Consider the following 18,880-nt stretch of genomic DNA (forward strand, 5'->3'; position numbering starts at 1 on the left):
TGATGGAGAGGAATTATGATGGAACTTTGGTCTCTGAGATGCCTTTTCAATAGGCTCTGTTTACCTTACCCGGGCTCTGTTTTTATTAGACACTAACCCAATTGTGTTATGATCTTCTAAAACAGCAGTTCTAACCTAAGACCCATCAATCCCTATGGCACCTGTGGATAGATTTCAGGAGATCTATGAATATAGATAGGGAAAAAAGTTTTAATTAAAAACTGAAAATAATCTTTTCATTTTTCACTTATCTCTAAAATCAAACATTTCCTTTCATTTATGAATGTAGGCAAACAATAGTGAAATAATGTTTCACCTGATTGCTAAATGAATCCGTGACACAAAAAAGGCTAACGATATCTTTTCTAGAAAGTTACAGAATTGTAAAAAAAGTTTTTTGGTAACATAATTTCTTTCCTTGTAGTATCAATCTGCCTGTTCTGGCACCGTTTCTAGAGCTATTGGCTTTTAGTAAAAGGAGGAGTTTTAGAAAAGGACTAATAGACCAACTCACTCATTTTGTGGATGTTGAAACCAAGACCACACAGCTAGCTAGATGCAGGGATGGAACCAAGGTCTCTTGACTCCCAGTTGTGCATTTTTTCCATTCCACCCATTGCTTCCCTTTTCTTCTCTCCCTACTAACCAACATGTGCTTTAATGGGAATGTCTCAGATTTACCTGGCAATATCCTATGTTGGGATTCCTAAAGGCATATGCTGTTAACACTCTCCTCAGGGCAGCAATGCCCATTTCGTTCTGGAAAGCTGGGTGTTCTGGGAGGGACCGATGTAAGTCTCGTTCAATTTCCTCTGTGGCAAGGTTGTACTTTCCCATAGACTTTTCCACCAAATCTTCATAATAGCCAGGATGGGTGGCCATCTCATTGATAGCTCCTAGGAATAACCCCAACAGCATCAAACATGGCGGTAAATGGGAACAATTTCTACTTGCTCTGTTAGGACTGCTTTTTTAATTTCCAGAACTCTCCACCCTTGATTTCCCTAACACACAATTATTTATTCTTAAGAATAACAATGAAATCACATGAAGGGATGTGGGTGTGCCCTGATATTATACTTGGGACTAGCCATATCTATGGTTGCCCATAGAGCCTTTTGTATCCTTCCATCTTACTCTTCTGTAATCAATCAATAAACATCTATTAGGCATCTACTAGGAGATAGGCACTTTGCTAAACACTAGGGAATACAAAAAGAGGCAAAAGACAGTATCTGCCTTCAAAGAGCTTACAATCTAATCTGTCCCTTAGTACAGTTGTCAAATGTGGCTCTAGGATGTGCCCCAACCATTCCCTCCCTCCCCATCTGCCTCCCCAGTTTGTATCCGAGTTTGCTTTATGAGGTTCAGTTGTGGGAACTGGGGCACCCTTAGCCTAGAAAAGGAAACACTGGGAGTGGTCAAGGAGGGGGAGATGATGATAGCTATCTTCATGTATTTGATATAGGATTATAATTGTGTATAGCCACAGGTGGCATGGCCAAGAGTTTCAAATGGATGTTGCAAAGAGGCCATTGGGAAGAACTTCCTACTAGTTAGAGCTTTCCAGATGTGAAATGTGTTGTCTTCAGAAGTGGTATGTTTTCTACTCCTCAGAGGTCTTTTTAAGCCAAAAGTTAATTCACTAAGTCTATGATAATGGAAATTCTTTTCTGGGAAGGAGTCAAACTAAGTGGCCAAGGAGGTCCTCTCTAAATATTGATTTTTCTCAGGCAGAGAACACTGAACCCCAGTTCTGCAAGCCTTGACCGACAAGGGAGTTGTCTTCTAATGAGTGGTGAAATATTAGCCAAGAGTTTACAAAGCTGCTTGTTTCTAACAGATTTATATTCTAACAGTTGATATAATGTTCTTCAAGGTAGAAACTGAATGGGGTAGGTTATTTTTTGTTGTTTTGGGGGATGGAGTCGCTTCTTCTTGTTTATCCAATGCCCAAGCATAGTGGATGGTGTGCAATTTTTTGGGTTTTGGTCTATAATTTCACAAAGGAACTCCTCATGTGTAAAATCCCTCCATCAATTCAGATTGGCATCTCACCCTAAACTTATAATGTTGACAGAGCTACTTAAAGGTGAAATGATTTGCTGAGGGTCTCACAACTAGTACAGAGATAATTCTTCCCCTTCTTGACTCCAAATGTGGCCCTCTAGCTATATTACACTTTGCCTCTCCCAATTCATGAAGCAGAGACTTATAAGTGTTTATTAGATGATGTGTCAAGTGCCTGGTGAACCCTAAAGTGCTCTGTAAATGCTACCTATTATCATAGAAAATTGAATTATGAGACAATCGAAACAATAAGTTCTTGAAGACAGAAACAAGCCATGATGAGAATATTAGAAGACGATCATCTCTGCCTGAGAGGTGTGGAATCAGTTCTGGAGAACATTAGAACTGAAAGAAACCTCAGAGGTCATCCAGGCAAACTTCTTTATCATAAGGTGCAAACCTAAGCACAGAGATATAAAGTGAATTATGCAAAGGCATGAAGGGAACAAATCAGGGGTAGAGCTGGCCTTCAGACCCAGTCTTCTCTTTTGCAGGGGCGTGGTGATCTCCTGCTTCTCTACACCCCATATAGCTTCATTCAGACAGCCAATGACTGTGCCTGCTCCTTGGAGTGGTCCAGGGCTTGTGCATCTTCAGATCATCACTGAAAGTAGAGCTGGTGTTATTGGCATCTATTAAAAAAAGCTAGCTGGACCATTAATGGTAGCCTAATGCTGATGGGTAGCTTGGTGACCAGGTCCAGTGGATATAGTGTTGGGCCTGGAATCAAGAGGACTCATCCTCCTGAGTTCAAATCTGGCCCCAAGCACTTACTAACTGGATGACCCCAGGCAACTTAACTCTGTTGGCCTCAGTTTTCTTTTCTGTCAAATGAGCTAAAGAAGGACATGGCAAACTACTCCAGTATCTTTGCCAAGAAAACCCCAAATGGGGTCACAAAGAGTAGAAATTAACTGAAAATGACTGAACAACAACAAACTTCTTACTAGTCTAAGTGCCATTATTACTTATAGAATTTTAAGAGAATTTCTTGTAGAGTTGCCAGAAAACCTAGCAGTAAAGTACCTTAGTAAAATGACTTAGAAAATCAAATTTGTCTTAAGGATGTTAGCTCATGTTTTTTTCAAATTAAACTTGAAGGAATTATAGATATAAAACTAGATTTTCTTTTAACCACCAGACCAGTGTTCTTTCTATAAGATGATGTTGTGGTTATTATTTAGGTATTTCACTTGTGTCCCATTCTTCCACAAGATTTTGTTCTTAAGTTGCTGTTCAGGTGTGTATGACTCTTCATGACCCTGTTTGGGGTTTTCTTGGCAAAGATACTGCCAGGTGAAGGGCTGGACACCTGTGGACTCCCACAGAGGAAAGTCCTTCCATCCATTGTTGTTCAGGATCAGTTGTTTCAATCATGATGATTCTTCATGGCCCCATTTGGGGTTTTCTTGACAAAGATACCGGAATGGTTTGCCATTCCCTTCTCTAGCACTTTTTGCAGATGAGAAAACTGAGACAAAAAAGGCTTAAATGATATGTCCAGAATTATACAGCTAGTGTGTGAGGCCAGATCTCCAGACCTGGCACTCTATTAGACCGTGCCACCTCAGTGCCGTACTCCTCTACCAATGCAGGTTAGCAACTCCTCCAGTCTTAGAGATTTGCCTGCTCTCACTGAGAGGGTAAGTGAGTCTCTTTGGATCACAAGGGCAACAGGTGTCAGTGGCAAGACTTGAAACTAGGTCTTTCCCTCTCTGAGGCTGGCATTATATTCATTCCCCTACAGTGCTTTCATTAGTAGTAAAACATATTTGCACTTTACTCAGAATTGGTTTCTATGCAGGTTTGTAATGTTTAGCCTGTCTGCTCCATTGTTTCAGAAGCAGAATGGGGAAAACTCTTCCCTGGCCTGAAGCATGTCACCAATGCTCAGAGATGAAGCATTGTTCCCCATTAGTTTCTGGTTCTGTTTTATTTCTCAAAGTCCATTTGAATATAGGCTATTTTGCTCTAGAGAGTCTAATCTGAATAAGGTAGTATTAAAATGTAATTGGTGTCAGCCAACTGAATCATGTAGCCAAGGTAATCAGGTCTTTACACGAAACTGAGAAACAGAGAAAAATGGATAGCCCTTATCTCGTTTGTACACCAAATAGGGGGCTCAGAGTTTAGTTCCCCAGAACTATTTCTGAATGAGGACCTGTGACTAGCCCACTTCTGCATAATGAACCAATAAGGGTACACAGGGTGGGGTGGAGTAAGGTGGTATTAAGCAGTTAAAACTAATTCTTAAGGGTTTTTTTTCTCTCAAAATATTTTTCTCATTTTAAACAACCTACCAATTTCTGCTTCTGAAGAGTTTCTGGGGCTAAAGTAGTTAACAGTTTTATTAGCACACCAGTTCCTATTTGTTTGGCCCTGTGGGGAAATCCTTCTAAACTCCAGGCAAATTGTGGGCTTCTCATTATTTCTTGTATTCTCTGGTTACCGTGGAGTACCCTTTGACTTCCATACCATCCAGCAAGTTATTAATTATAGTACTTGTGACTACTTTTAGAACTGAATTTTAAAAAGAAATCTACTTTAAAACCTGTGGCAACTGATAAATTTCAGTGTTCCAAACTCCAAACAACGTTAGTAGTTTGGAATATATTACCCTGGTGAACATCCAGCAAGCAAGTTTCAATTTTATGGTCATGTTAGCAACCACCATAGGACAAGGCAAAGGAGAGCTACTTCCTGGGGAGTAGATTCAATAATAATAATAATAAAGAATCTCTGTAATAAAGTCTGTTCTTGAAGGCAGTTATGCCAAGAAGAAATAAGAATTGGGAAGCATCTTGTTCAGGTGTACGGATCCAGACTGAACCAATAATGTCCAGAGGATTCATTCTTAATGATTTAATGTCCTTAATGCTTTTGTCTTTTGCTACCCAGGATCTTAGGTGATGGTGAATGTCTCTGGGGTTTGCTGGTATAGATGTGGATTTGTATTCTTTCTATCTCCAATTTAGACACTCTAAGGAAAACAGAATCTAGGAGTAAGGGGAAGATTAAAACTCATAATTCTCACCTTTTTCCTTCTCTCCTAATGGATGCTCATATTGGACTACCAGTACTTACTGGACTATGAGTTGTTGCTGCCTGAGGCCAGATTGAACTCGCAAAGATGAGTCTTCTGGACTACCAGCCCAATGTGCCACCTAGCTGTCTACTGGCTTATGCACTGAGCTTAAAAAAACCCAAGAACTCCTAACAATCTTTCAATAAAGGGAAAGATTTTCCTGTAGATCAGGAAAGGAAGGTCACTGGTGAGAACACCATGCATCATCTCAATCCATTAAAATAGATTTATTATTTTCTTCTATATATAGAGAGAACTTTAGGGGCATTTTATCTCCAAACTTTAGCTTGCCAGAAATCAAGCAGAAATACATTTATTGTTTTGACACTTCAACTCATTTGTGATAATCATGGGAATAGAAGCAGACCATTTGGCAGACATTTGTCTGTGGATTCAGTGGAGAGTTTATCTAAAGTAGCAGGAAGCATCAAGAAGTCTGGGGGTATGGTAGCAAGTGACCCCTGAGCTGATGTGGCAAGAAGACATACTGGCTGTTGTCTCCATCCTTGAAGAAATGAGATGAGGAAAGAATATGGCTCATCATGGACAAATGAGAGATCATATCATAGACTGGAAACCAGATGGCATCTCAAATATTATCTAGTCCAAAGTCCTCATTTTACAGATGAGGAAAATGGGACCCAAGGTGGTTAAGTGAACTGTTCAAGATCACCGAAGGAGGGGAGAGATCCATCCAAGATTCAAACCCCAGGCCAAGAATATTTCATTTTCAACATAACATGGATGGAAGATTGATAGCCAAAGATATTGTTGGGTCATGGACTCTTACAATGAGGATAATAAATTTAGAGCTACCTCAGAGGTCACCTGGTCTTCTGGTATTTTACTCTAACCCTTCCCTTTGCTGAGCATGATATGGAATTAAAAAACTTCAAAAAGTTCTTCAGAGAAAGGTGTCAGGAGAAGATGGGACAAGCAGAGAAATTGTACCTGTACTTGCACAGGAGAGGTGGACATATCTTTACATGACATCAAGAAATCAGAGATGAGTGAATGGGAAGATTCCCTTGATGCTCTGGCCTTAGAGAAATTTATTAAGAAGTCCATGTTGGACTTACACTGAGAAGCAATGCAGAAAGCCTATCCAAGATCTCTGTCGCTTTTTGTGGTCTCTGATAGATGACAAAGTGACCATCATGAACTATCTAGAGGATCATGTCACTAACTTAAAGTGCCTGGGATTGCTATCTTTTAAGACTGGAGAATACATGTTTGACAAGCACTCTCTATGAGAAAGCTGCAAAATCCTACATTGAGACCTTAATGTTTGGATCCTTGAACAAAAATCATAGGGAATTGGTGACCAATGCCCCAGGAAGCTCTTCCCTCTCAATGCAAAGAATTATTTTGCATTAAAAAAAAAAAGCTGAGGCCCAAAGACTCATAAATTGTGAATAACATATGTGTTTGCCAACACCAGAATATCCCAAGGGGGAAGGTGTGGATTTTCTAGGAGGAAGAAATAAGAAATGTAGTCTTGCTCCATTCTTGCTTCAAGAACACCAGATAGTCAGAGTGGGTGAATAGGGAGTCAGAAGGGACTATATGGGATACCTCTGGAAAATGACAGAAATCAAGCTCCCAAGTGCCCCTGGAAATAAAAAAAAAGGATAGAGTAAGGTAATTTATTGGACTAGGTGGTCAAAGTGAGAATGTAAGCTAAGGACTGATTAGGACAAGGTTAACAAAGGGAACACTCACTTTTAAAACCCAAGACTGGAGGTTCTAGTTAAATCTCGCTCTTCTGGGAAAATATTCTTGATTTTCCAAATCAGAAAGAATTCGTTCTTAGTCTCCTTCTTCCAGCTAAACTGGGCTATTATGGCCGTGGTTATGCAGAGAGGATACAGTGGCCTGGAATATTTTCTCTCTTTCATGACTTTGGTTTCCTAAAATCTCAAGCTTCCTTCAAGCCACAGCAATCATCTCCTACATGAAGCCTATGTGAATCTTCTAAATTATTGGTGTTACCAAGAGAAAATACTTTGTCTCTAACATATTTATCTACGTATACTTTGTCTCCTCCCAGTAGAATATCCACTCCCTTAAGGCATTAGCTGTTGAGTATGTCTCTGTATTCCCCAGCACCTAGCAGAGCTCAGTAAATGCCTGTTGAACTGAAATGGGCTGAATGTTTGAAATCTGTCAAGAGGAATGTAACGGGAAGGTTAGAAAAGACTCTGTGAACTTTCAAATCCCAGTGCTATGTTTCTGAAAGGCGATAGGTTGGCCCAGGAGCTAAATACTGCAGAGACTCTCAATTCTTCTGATTGCAACACAAGGAGAGATTTCAGTCAGGTCTTTGAATGTTTTAAAGGATACTTTTCTTTCTTACAATATTGGAGGAAATTGGAGTGGTGTGCTCCTATTCATGCATACGGTTGGGGCCAGGTGCTCCTAACTAAAAATCCTCTTTGGGAATGGAGAGGAGGAAAAAAGCCTCACCCGAGAGCAGCATCCAGAGCTCTCCTCTCATGCCCTCTGGGATGCCCTTTAGCACCAGGTCTCGTGTTTTCTCAGTGCGATACATGCAGATCCCCTGGCCATACTCAGCAAAGTGAATCTTCCAGGCTTGCTCTTTCAAAAACTCTTTGGCCTAAAATAGAAGTAATAATTGCATTACAGACTGAAAGCTAGATGCTGGGGAGTGGTCTAAAGGATATCTACAGCATCTCCCATTTTGACTGGATTGGGAATGGAGGGAGAAAATCAAAGTGCCTAATAGCTGATTTTACCAGTGTGGAGCTGAGTCAGATCAGCTGGCTGGGCAATCCTGGCAGGAATGGAGCTAAAGTTAAAACCAAGAGGAATCATCCATTTCAAAGGAGAGGCATAGGCTAAAGATGCTAGAGCACAGTGACAAGAAGATAGAGGTGAAAAAATGAGCTCAGGATTTCTTAGGATTAAGACCTGAGTTTTCCCACGAATGAACATATTTTTGGTCAGCTGGTAGCTGCTTTTATGGAAAGTTTGCCCTGTTTCTATCCCTCCACTCCACATAGGAGGAGTAAGAACCTGTGATGGGCAAAGTGAGGAAGGTTGCTGACAACACTCATTCACTCTACTCCACAGGTAGCTCTCCAAGCTCTGAGCAGATGAATTTAAGGGAATACACTACAATGACAAGAGACATTTATATCCTGCTTCAAGCTTTATTAAGTATTCATATACTTATATATATATTGTATATTTATACATTAAACTCAAAATAATCTCCTTTGGACACTGAAAAACAACCCTTAGGAGATAAGTATTGTGTTTTGGTTGTTGTTCAGTTACTTTTCAGTCATGTTAACTTTTTGCGACTCCATTTGGGCTTTTCTTGGCAAAGATACTAGACTGATTTGCCATTTCCTTCTCAGGCTTATTTTGCAGTTGAGGAAATTGGAGCAAACAGGGTTAAATGACTTGTCCAGGATCACATGGCCAGGAAGTATCTGATTTGAACTCAGGAAGACTCCTGACTCCAGGTTCTAGTCTGTATCCACTGAGACTCTGGGATGCTCCATATATACATATATATATATGTATATATATATGCATATAATTTTATATCTAAGGAAACTGAGGTTTAGATGATCTAAAAAACAACTTTCTCATGATCCATATTCATGTTCAAAATCTTTCTCTCTGCGTGTCTCTCATTATTTGAGTATTTTAAAGCACCAGTGGGGGTGGGAGGCAGTAGGACAAACCCTACACATTCTGATTCCTGACTAAAGAGTCCTCAGAAATTGCTATGTCCCAAAAGAAAAAAGCATTCCATGGAAGCCAGCCTTCTGGCAATGAGCCTCACCCAATTTAGTTCAGTTGTTCTTAGATGGCCCGTATGGTGAACTACTGAACCCATTCTTGAACTGGTCTGACCTGTCTGAGCTGTGCTTTGCTGCCATAATTGTGGAGAATCCATAGTCACTAGGACACCTCAATGGAGCACTGCCAGAGGACTGCAGGAACAGATATCAATGCCATGTTTGGGGTTGAGATAGGCTCTGCCTCCATTGGTATTGGGAGTTCTTTCTACTGATAGATTGACATCTGTTCTACAACAGAGCTGCCTAGGGCACCAAAAAGGTTAAGTAACTTGCTCATGGTCATACAACCAGTATGATAGAAGTGGGACTTGAATCCAGATCACATTGATACTGAGGTTGGCTTTTTATATACACTATGCCATGCCACATCTAATGACTGTTGTACTGGGATTTGATCATACGTGTGTGTGTGTGTGTGTGTGTGTAGAAGGCAGCAAGATGATGCAGGGGACAGAGTGTTCACCTTGGAGTAAAGAAGATCTGAGTTCAAAATCTACCTCAAATACTTTTTAGTTTCATACCAATGGACAAGTCATTTATCCTTTCTCAGTCTCAGTTAACTGATCTGTAAAATAAGGATAAAAATAGCAGCTATATCATGGAGTCCTTTATGAGGACCAAATGAGATACATGCGAACATTTTACAAACCTTAAAGTACCAGGTTAAATAGCTAATATGCTCACATGCATACATGCATAGTATTTTTAGTTTCAAGGAGCTTAAAATTCTACTAAGACTCCTTGGGACTGTGGATGTGTATAATATGCATGTTCACATAGATATTATATAAATGTTCTCCATTTATAGTATTTATATATTTATCAGAATGCTTAATAGTAATAACACATTAACTACATATAAGTAATTTACATTTACAATGTGTAGTGTTTTTGCATATTTGTATAAATTTTAGCTACTTAATATTAAATCGATTTCTCTATAAATGCTATACACACTTGTGTATGTATGCCCTTGCACTTGGTTGTAAAACTGTAATAAATGATAAAAAAGACCCCCCACTTTTTTTCTTGGCTTTCTCTCAAAAAGGCCACTATGAAGCCAGTTTTCACAATTTCAGGCCAATCTGCTTTTCTTTATAGGGAAGCTCATACTTCACTAAGAAACTCACATGAATGTAGCACTTTTACAACAATCAGGTTTTCTAAGTGATGCTACAAAACACAAAAGCAGGACATACTAGTTTGGGGTTGAATTCCTCGGGAGAGCGCCGCCGGTACATGGTCATTAAAGGTTGAGTGGCGGTTGGGACGTTGTTCCCATTCAGGTTGAATTGGCGCTCGCCGCTATCTGCCTCAGAGCTCACACTGGGTTGAGGGCTGGAGGAAACAAGGCTGCTGGGCCTGGAGTAGACCTGTCAATGCAGACACACACAAATAGCTAGAAAGCACCTTATAATCAGATATCCAGCTGCATATATTCCACTGAGATAGATCTAGCAAGGATGCATGGCTTCATTTGTCAGCATATTCCTGAGAGAACCAGAGGGAAGGAGAGAGAGTTGGAAGAGATGGAAATTGCAAATGACCAAGGGCCATAGCTTTTACATGGAAGAGTGGCATTCGGCTGGAGCAATCTGTTATCCCAGGTTAATAATGGCATAGTGCAGTGTTGTATGATGACCCCTTATGGATCAGGATCTCAGATTAAAGTCACTAACCCCAATACATAAGGACATGACCCATAAGATAAACCAGAAACAAGTGACACTGTGGAATAATGGAAGAAATGCTAGAGTAGGTTTTACAGAAGATCTCTGGACCTCAGTGCCCTTAACTGCAAAGTGAGAGGGATGGAAGAGTGGATGTTAAGGTCCCATTCAGCTCTAAATCAAGGCTTTTGGCCATTGGCTACTTCCCACTTACCTCATCATCTGAGCTGTTGCAGCTTCCTGAAATTTCTTTGTCCAAATAGATTTTGGAAGTCGTTTGTTGCAGGAAATCTGAGATCCTCTGCACCAAAAAGTCTCTATCTTTCAAGTTAGCAAAGAGAAAGGTCATCCGGTTCTTTGTGCTGATCGACAATGGGCTGGGTAAGACACTGGAGCTGTCAGCCTTTTCCACAATGGTCACCTGAGAAGAAAAAGATTGTCACCAAGTTACATAGGACCCAGACAGCACCGTGCCAGGCAGGAGTGGAACGAGAAACACCCTGTCTGTTCAAATTCTTTAGGATGTATGAATTTTAGCAAGGCGGACTAGACATTGTTCTCTAGTCCAGGAAAAGGAAAGAATGCTCAGGCAATCTTAACCTGGAATTGAAGCTGGGATAGACTTTTCATTCTTTCAAATTGAACCCTGAGTTTCCATTAAACGATTTTACAGACATAGAAGATGAGGTTTCATTGCTGTGGTCTCATCTATGAAAAACAAGATCTCACCAACTGTTTGATTTTCTACTCCACAGTTTAGGTTAAAAGGGTTTGCAGGCCACCAATAATCTCTCAACTTCTCTTATATGCCCTCGGGGGCTTTCCACTCATCTCCCCCATCTCATTTCTTGATTGAAGAGCCACCACAGGGTAAGCAATCTAAGTGCTCATCTGTCTGCACAGCCTGCCCAGGTTTTTTATAAGACTGTCACAGGGAGGAGGGAAATCAGTTTAAGATCTTAGAGAAATGATTGGGTTTGGTGGTTTATAATGGGGGCTCTTGTCAGCAGGGAACCAGGCTAAATACCAAGGCCCTTTTACTTAAAGCATTAGAATAAATTTTAAGATAAGTCCTAGGGGCAAAAGGCAAATTGTTTACTGGAAGAGCTTCTGAAGACACACACATATATAACATAACAGTGATAATAGCAACAACAACTATGATGATAATTTTTTAAAGTAGACACTGCATAAATGCTCATTTCCTCTCCCCATTCTATGTATGTACATATGCATGTATGGAGAGATGGATGCATGTTTTAATCAAGATAAACCATAAAATTTTCTGGTGGGGTTTTTCTTTTCTTTTTTAAATCCATCCCTTCTCTCTTAGAATCAATACTAAGCTATTGGTTCCATGGCAGAAGAGCGATAAGAGGTAGGCAATGATGGTTAAGTGATTTGCCCAGGGTCACCCAGTCTGGCAGGGTTTTATAAAGAAACAGCCTCTGTACTCTTATTTCTACATGGAAGGAAATTTGAAAGGTTCAACATGAATCTCATTAAGATTATCCATCTTGTTCATCTTTTTTCAATGGAGTTCAGAAAGCGTCTTGGACCAAGTTGCTATTTCTTACATATATAAATACACACACACACACACACACACACACACACACACACACACACACACATATTCTTTTAGTTTGTTTGTTTTGAATCCTTACCCTCTGTTTTAAAACAATACTAAATATGGGCTAGGCAACTGGAGTTAAGTGACTTGCCTCAAGTCACATAGATAGACAATGTCTGAGGCCAGATTGGAATTCAGGCTCTCTATCTACCACCCAGCAGTCCCCATTTCTCTTTTATACTTGATGATTCTGTAGACTACTGGGTGAAAGATGTATTGACTGTAGTAGAAAGAAAGCTGGCCTTGGAGCCTCTAATATATCCCTGCAGTGTGATCCTGGCTAAATCATTTAATCTCTTGGTGGTTAGAAGAACTTTCTAAGACTCAGAATTCAAGAGGAAGTTTCCTGATCTTGGAGTTCCCTGTATCAATGAAATCAAAGATGCCAAAATATGTCTGTGCGTGGGTGAATGGCCCTGTGGGTAACAAGCTACAATGTCTAGGTCTGCTTTTCAGAAACAAGTGAAATATAATAGATATCTTACTCTAGAGAAGTAGAAGGGAAATAAGAAAAGGGGTGGTAGGAAGGGGAAATTAAGGGAGGAAGAAGTTAGGGCAGGGGGAGTAAAAGACCCTATAGTGAAATACAATAGAAAATTAAGATAAATTATATTCAGGGGAAAACAATGGTCACATCAAGAACTGGAGAACAGACTAGGACAAAGTTTAATTGATGGCATGCAAGGAACATGACAAGGATTTTGTATTAAAAACAACTCTGTCTAGATCTCTAATAACCTAAGGAGGATCCAAGCCCAGAACCTCTTTATAGTATGGTAGTAATAACAGATATGTCTCCAACAAAGGCTTCTGTGAAGTGGTTGACATGTGGCTACCCATTTAGCCTATTTTAGTCATAGAGCTCAAAGGGTCACTGATTTAGAGCTGAAAAAAGGATTTGAAGGGTCACTGTGTACCACTCTCCCATTTTACAAATGAGGAGACTGAGGTCAAGGAACATTAAGTGATTTTTCCAAAGCTATTAAAGGTAGTTAAATGGCAGAGGAATGATTCAAACCCAGTCCCTCCGACTCCAAAATCAGCACTCTTTCCAATACGCCAATTTTCCTTATCTTAAAACCTATAGTGTCCAGGTTTATGTCTTATGTTATTTCCAAAAAAGGGAAGCCAACATGGTAAATTCCCAGTTAGTCTGCAGAAGTTTAAAAACTGGCAGTTGGGCATTTGATTCCCATTTCATCTATGCATTGTGACCAGTCACTCAGACCCAGCTTAGCATTAGCCAGGCTCCTAGTATGACCACTGCTTATTCAAGTCTATTCAGAATGGATGCTAAGTGCTTTTTTCCCTGTGTTCATCAAAATCCATAGGCAATGAAAATTGCATTAAGTCCTTTGGAAACGAAGTACTCTGTGATTTACATCTCTGATGATCATCAGGGCCAGTGATCTGACATTAATAGAGCCAGATGATTCATTAGGTAAAAGGGAAAGGGGGTAATGGCCAAGCCTGGCCATAGAGAAGAATGGAGAAAATGTACTTTCCCTCATTCCATGTAGAGGTAGGGGGCTGTGGACGCAGAATCCTGTGTATACTGGCAGACCCACCAACTATATGGCTTAGATTAGCTGAACTACTTTTTCCTACTTGGTTAACAAAAGATGGTTCATTGGGTTATATGCCAAAATGAAAGTGATGTAAAAATAAAGGTTTAAAAAAGGCAGAGCAAGAGAAGGGATTTGCATTTGTAAGTATGGTTTCATTTTCCAGTGTCTTCCGGTGGATTTCTTGGTTAGTTACTGTAAAATACCATGCTGTATCCTAGCTCCAATACTCTTTAAAAGGATTAAGGAAATCTCCATGCAACATAACTCAATTTTACTCTTAAAAAAATAGCCAGCCTAGATGTAGAAGGTCACTGTAGGGTTTAGACCAACCCTTATCCAAAGAGTGAATGTACTTTAAAATACATCATTAAGTAGGAACAGCTAGGTGGCTCAGTGGATAGAAAGCCAAATTCAGAGAAAGGAGGTGCTGGGATCAAATATAGTCTCAGACACTTCCCAGCTATATGACCTTGGGAAAGTCACTTAACCCTCATTGCCTAGCCCTTACTATTGTTCTGCCTTGCAACCAATACATAGCATTGATTCCAAGATGGAAAATGAGGATTTAAAAAAAATATCTCAGTAAGTGAGCATTCAGGTACATATTTCCAACAATGGCCCTGAGGAAGCTCACTCCATTTTGGTACAACTCTAAAAGTCAATTCATTTTGACTTCACGTGCATGTGTTATTTATGTGCAAAAAAATTCTTCCTAATACTGAGAAGAAATGTCCCCCTCATATTCTCCAACATTCCCTGGCAGCACGGTAAACAGCTAGGTCCAGATTAGTGTGAGGTAGTGGAAACTATGCTGGATTTAAGAATGAGAAAACCTGATCATGAATCCTGGCTTAATAAATACTCTTTGGATTGGATTAACAAAGCCAAGAAGGCAGGAAAAACACACAGGAGGAAATAAATGCATGAAGTGAGCCAGTGGGAAAACACAGATGAGAATCTGAGTCTCTTGCCACCCAGCTCTTTCCCTTGGCTCATATTGCCTCCATTTGCTTAATTCTTTCGTGAAGAAAGATGGCTAGGTGAGTCAGCTCAGGAACATAGCTGGAACAGGAACTACTGATGTGAGCATGAGCAGGAAACAGTTACCCATATCACGATGTAAACAAAAATATTACATTTGTGATTAAAACTAATCTCAAAGCCAGGCAATCAATGGTGTCAAAAAGAGTATTGGGGGAGGGGGAGAGATTTTTTTTTTTTAAGCTAGAGATAACCTTTAAAAACATTTTTTCCCCCATTAACACTTACCTCTCGGAGTGGAATGATGAGGCTACACAAGTTTTCCTCTTTGCTGGTAAAACAGATGTAATTTGTTGATACAAACATCTGTCCCAAAATATGCATTTTGTTGAATGGAGTCCAAAGAGTACAATCTGTGTGGCCATCTAATTTCTCATCTTTGGGCAAGCGGAAGAGTGCACGATATCTCTCACTTTTTGCTCTGGCATCAAGATCCCTGGAAAGCAAAATTAACAGAAAGAGAGAGCAGAGAGAGGAGAGAGAGGAAGAGGAAGAGGAAGGAAGGATTGGTTTATGAATGAAGGAGTGGCTAAAAAGTCAAAGCACTTTGTGAAGCTCTAAACAGAAAAAACATAGTCTGTGCTGTCAAGGAGTTTAAGTCAAATAGTTGAAGGAGCTGCGGTCAGATAGAAAAGTCTGGGAGGTCTAAGGGTGCCATTGCAGGGCAGAAGGCAAGGACCAGGAAAGTGTTGATCACATATAACAGTCATTGGGAACAGGGAATCATGATAAAGAACTCTTCAGTTTATCATCCTCACCAACCCCATTAGCATCAACCAAGTACTCAATTTACTTTCCATTTTATACACAAAAATAACAATGAAACCTTTGGATCTCTAGCCTTCACTAAAGTTCTGCTCAGATAATTGTCTTGAGTATCAGGAATTCTTGGGCTTTAGAATAATAGTGGTTTGCCTTTACATGATGCTTTGAAGTTTGCAAAGTAAATTTATACATGTTATCTAATTTGACCCTCACAGTCACTCTGTGAGGTAAATACTTGAGGTATTATTATCCTTCTCATTTACAAATGAGAAAATATGTTGAAAGAATAACTTGGTTGGGGCAGCTAGTTGGATCAGGGGATAGAGACCCAGGCCTGTAGATAAGAGATGCTAGGTTCAAATCTGACCTCAGACACTTCCTAACTATTTGAACCTGGGCTAGTCACTTAACCCCAACTGTCTAGCCCTTGCCACTCTTCTGCCTTGGAACCAATATTTGTATCCATTATAAAACAGAAGGTAAAAGTTTTTTTAAAAAAAAAGAATAACTTGGTTGGGATCAGAGGTAGTAAATGCCTGAGATGGAATCTGAATGAAGGTTTTCCTGACACCAGTTCCAGTACTCTATGTATTGCTCTCCACTGCCTATTTCAGTTTAAGCCAGAAGAACACAAGACAAGGTCTCTCAGTTCCTACTAAGCCAAAAAAGAATTTAAATGGATGGCTATATCTAGCCATAAGCTATGACTATATATGTCGTCTTGGAGGACCCAGTCTCACCAAGTTTGTACAGATTTGTTCCCTGGATGTTAGCCACCAGCTGAAAATTTTTTTAGGTGACAACAATTCATGAAACCTGTCTCCCAAAGTACAGGAAGAGCTACAATTTGTGCTGGTAGAAGAATGACTCACTCCAAAGATCTCATGGATATTTCAAAATACTAAAAGTTTGTTGTTTAGACAATAATTTCATACTCAATTTCAAGTATCAAAAGACCTGTGGAGAAATAAGAAGACAATTTTTTTCCCTAAAAATTTCCTCTGTTTTTGGTTTTATTTCTGAGAAAGGTCTACTGATGTTTTAAGAAAGGGCCTTCTCTCCTTTAGAATTATCATCCACCTTTCATCCATTACCTAAAAAAAGCTTTTAACCCTTCCCAACAAAGAAGAGACATGGAGAAGATTCAGCCTTACCGAAAAGGGCGTAGACCAGCAAAGTGATCTAAGGAACACTACAAAGGTAGCTTAGCACCATTTTTGCAAGATAAGAAAGCTGTCTAGAGTCCTTGTTAAGTGGCTTTCCTGGGATCATAACAAAGCCAGTATCTGTCACAGGAGGTACTTGAACTGACATCTTCCTAGCTTTAAGGTCAGCTCTCTGACTATGATGCCATGCTGCCCTCCAACCTTCACCCTTTCTTGGCAGAAAGTCATGATAAAGAGTTTACTCTCAAGGTCTCCTAAATTCAATCTCTGCTTGATGGGAAGTCTCTGTTACCTACCGTTTTAAAGCTGATACTTTTTTAGGCGATTTTTTTTTCAATTTGGGGAGGGATCTGTCTTGCTCAAAACCTTCATTGTCCAGCAGCTGTCTCATGGCTATGTTGGCAAGCTGTTCCATTAGTTTGAATGTCTCATTGATATTGAGAAAGACGGAGAAGAAATGTTCGCTTGACCTGGTGCTCACTTTGATCACGTCAGGCAGGAGCAGTGTGGCATTCTTCTCGAGTTGAGTGATATCCACCCACCGGATCACCAACTTGGCTGTACATAGAGAATGGGGGAAGGGGGGAGAGCTTCAGCAGCAAATCCCTGGAAAGCCTCCTGATCCTTTTCCCTCTCTTCTCACTTTTCCTGATCCTGAAATCCCACTGGACCTCTTCAATACCACAGAATTCCCTCCCCCCAAACTTTAAGAATTCCTTGTTTTTTCTATTTTAAAGCAGAAATCAACTGCATTACATATACTCTGAAAAAAATCAATAAAAATAACGGTGATAATGCCTTAGATGGCTATTTTAACCCATCTTCCTTATGGAAATCATATTTTTAATGGGACTTTTACAAAAACCCTTAATGATAGCATGATCAGGTGGAAAGAGAACTGGATTTGGAGTCAGGGAATCTGGGTCTTTAGGTGAATAATTAAAACTCTCTGGACTCCAGTTTCCTCATCTGTAAAACAAAGGGGACACATTAGATGATATCTAACATCCCTTTTAGTTCCAAATCTATGATATATTTTTTTAAAATAGTCAATTCAATTAGAAGATAAAAATCCCCTATAATGACTACTTTTTTAAACTCTTATTTTCCATCTTAGAATCAATACTATATATTGGTTCTAAGGCAGAAGCGTGGCAAGGGCTAGGCAATGGAGATTAAGTGATTTGACCAGGGTCACACAGTTAGGAAGTGTCTGAGGCCAGATTTGAACCCAGGATGTCCCATCTCTAGGCCACTCAATCCACTGAACCTCCTAGCTGCTCTCCCTATTGATTATTTTAAAAGACCATTTTTTTTTGCCATTTGCAAATGGTATAAACGAGCAGTAATTTTTCAGACATATATTATTGCTTTATGTATTACGAATATTTTCTCCATGGTAATCCAATGAGGTAAATTGTATAAGAATTATTACCCTCTGTATTCACAACTGGCAAGGCCAAAGAAAGACATATGAATCTACCCATGATAGAGTTTCAACTTAGTTTAATTATTCTAGAAAACAACCCTTTCATTTTACAAATGAGGAAACTAAAACTCAAATTGGCCCCCCAATTTTTTCATCATCAGTCACCGGTCAGGAGGCAAAATTTAGACTTTCTGGCTCATGGTCCAGTAATCTTTCCATCAGGCCATATACCTTCTCTGGTTTAAGTGAGCTGAGTTCTATTTCCAAAGCTTCCCTCTCACACTCCTGGCATGTCAGAGATGGGTTTACCTACCTTCCCTTCCCATCAGGAAGGAATAAAAGCAAAGGTGATTAATACTGAGGTACATCCAACCCTGGCGGGGGACCTTCCCCTTCCAGTAACTGCATGAGTAGTAATTGACAAGTTTCTCTTCCTCTGGCATCCCAAAGAGCCGGTGAAATTTCACAATTGCCTCCTTAAACTTTTCTGTGTCATCATCTTCTTTTATGTCATCAATTTTGTTATATTCTGCAATAATACCCTAAAAGGGGGAAAAATACACACACACACACACACACACACACACACAAGAAATATAGGTAACTATATAAGCAAT

At 39.8% G+C, this 18,880-nt stretch overlaps 1 protein-coding gene across 4 annotated transcripts in view; it reads right to left on the minus strand.

The window, feature by feature from the left end:
* Positions 1 to 18,880, minus strand: part of TBC1D9 (TBC1 domain family member 9) — a 125,423-nt gene that overhangs the window by 33,579 nt on the left and 72,964 nt on the right. For all 4 annotated transcript variants that reach the window (XM_016423203.2, XM_056802725.1, XM_056802726.1 and 1 more), the window contains 7 exons: positions 18,577 to 18,805; positions 17,131 to 17,392; positions 15,132 to 15,339; positions 10,876 to 11,082; positions 10,191 to 10,364; positions 7,622 to 7,772; positions 682 to 896 (listed from right to left, as the gene is read on the minus strand). In XM_016423203.2, the coding sequence (XP_016278689.2) occupies positions 682 to 896; positions 7,622 to 7,772; positions 10,191 to 10,364; positions 10,876 to 11,082; positions 15,132 to 15,339; positions 17,131 to 17,392; positions 18,577 to 18,805 (1,446 nt within the window). The remainder of the gene's footprint in view (positions 1 to 681; positions 897 to 7,621; positions 7,773 to 10,190; positions 10,365 to 10,875; positions 11,083 to 15,131; positions 15,340 to 17,130; positions 17,393 to 18,576; positions 18,806 to 18,880) is intronic.

This window comes from Monodelphis domestica, chromosome 6 (assembly GCF_027887165.1).
Source record: "Monodelphis domestica isolate mMonDom1 chromosome 6, mMonDom1.pri, whole genome shotgun sequence".
Taxonomy (NCBI): Eukaryota; Metazoa; Chordata; class Mammalia; order Didelphimorphia; family Didelphidae; genus Monodelphis; species Monodelphis domestica.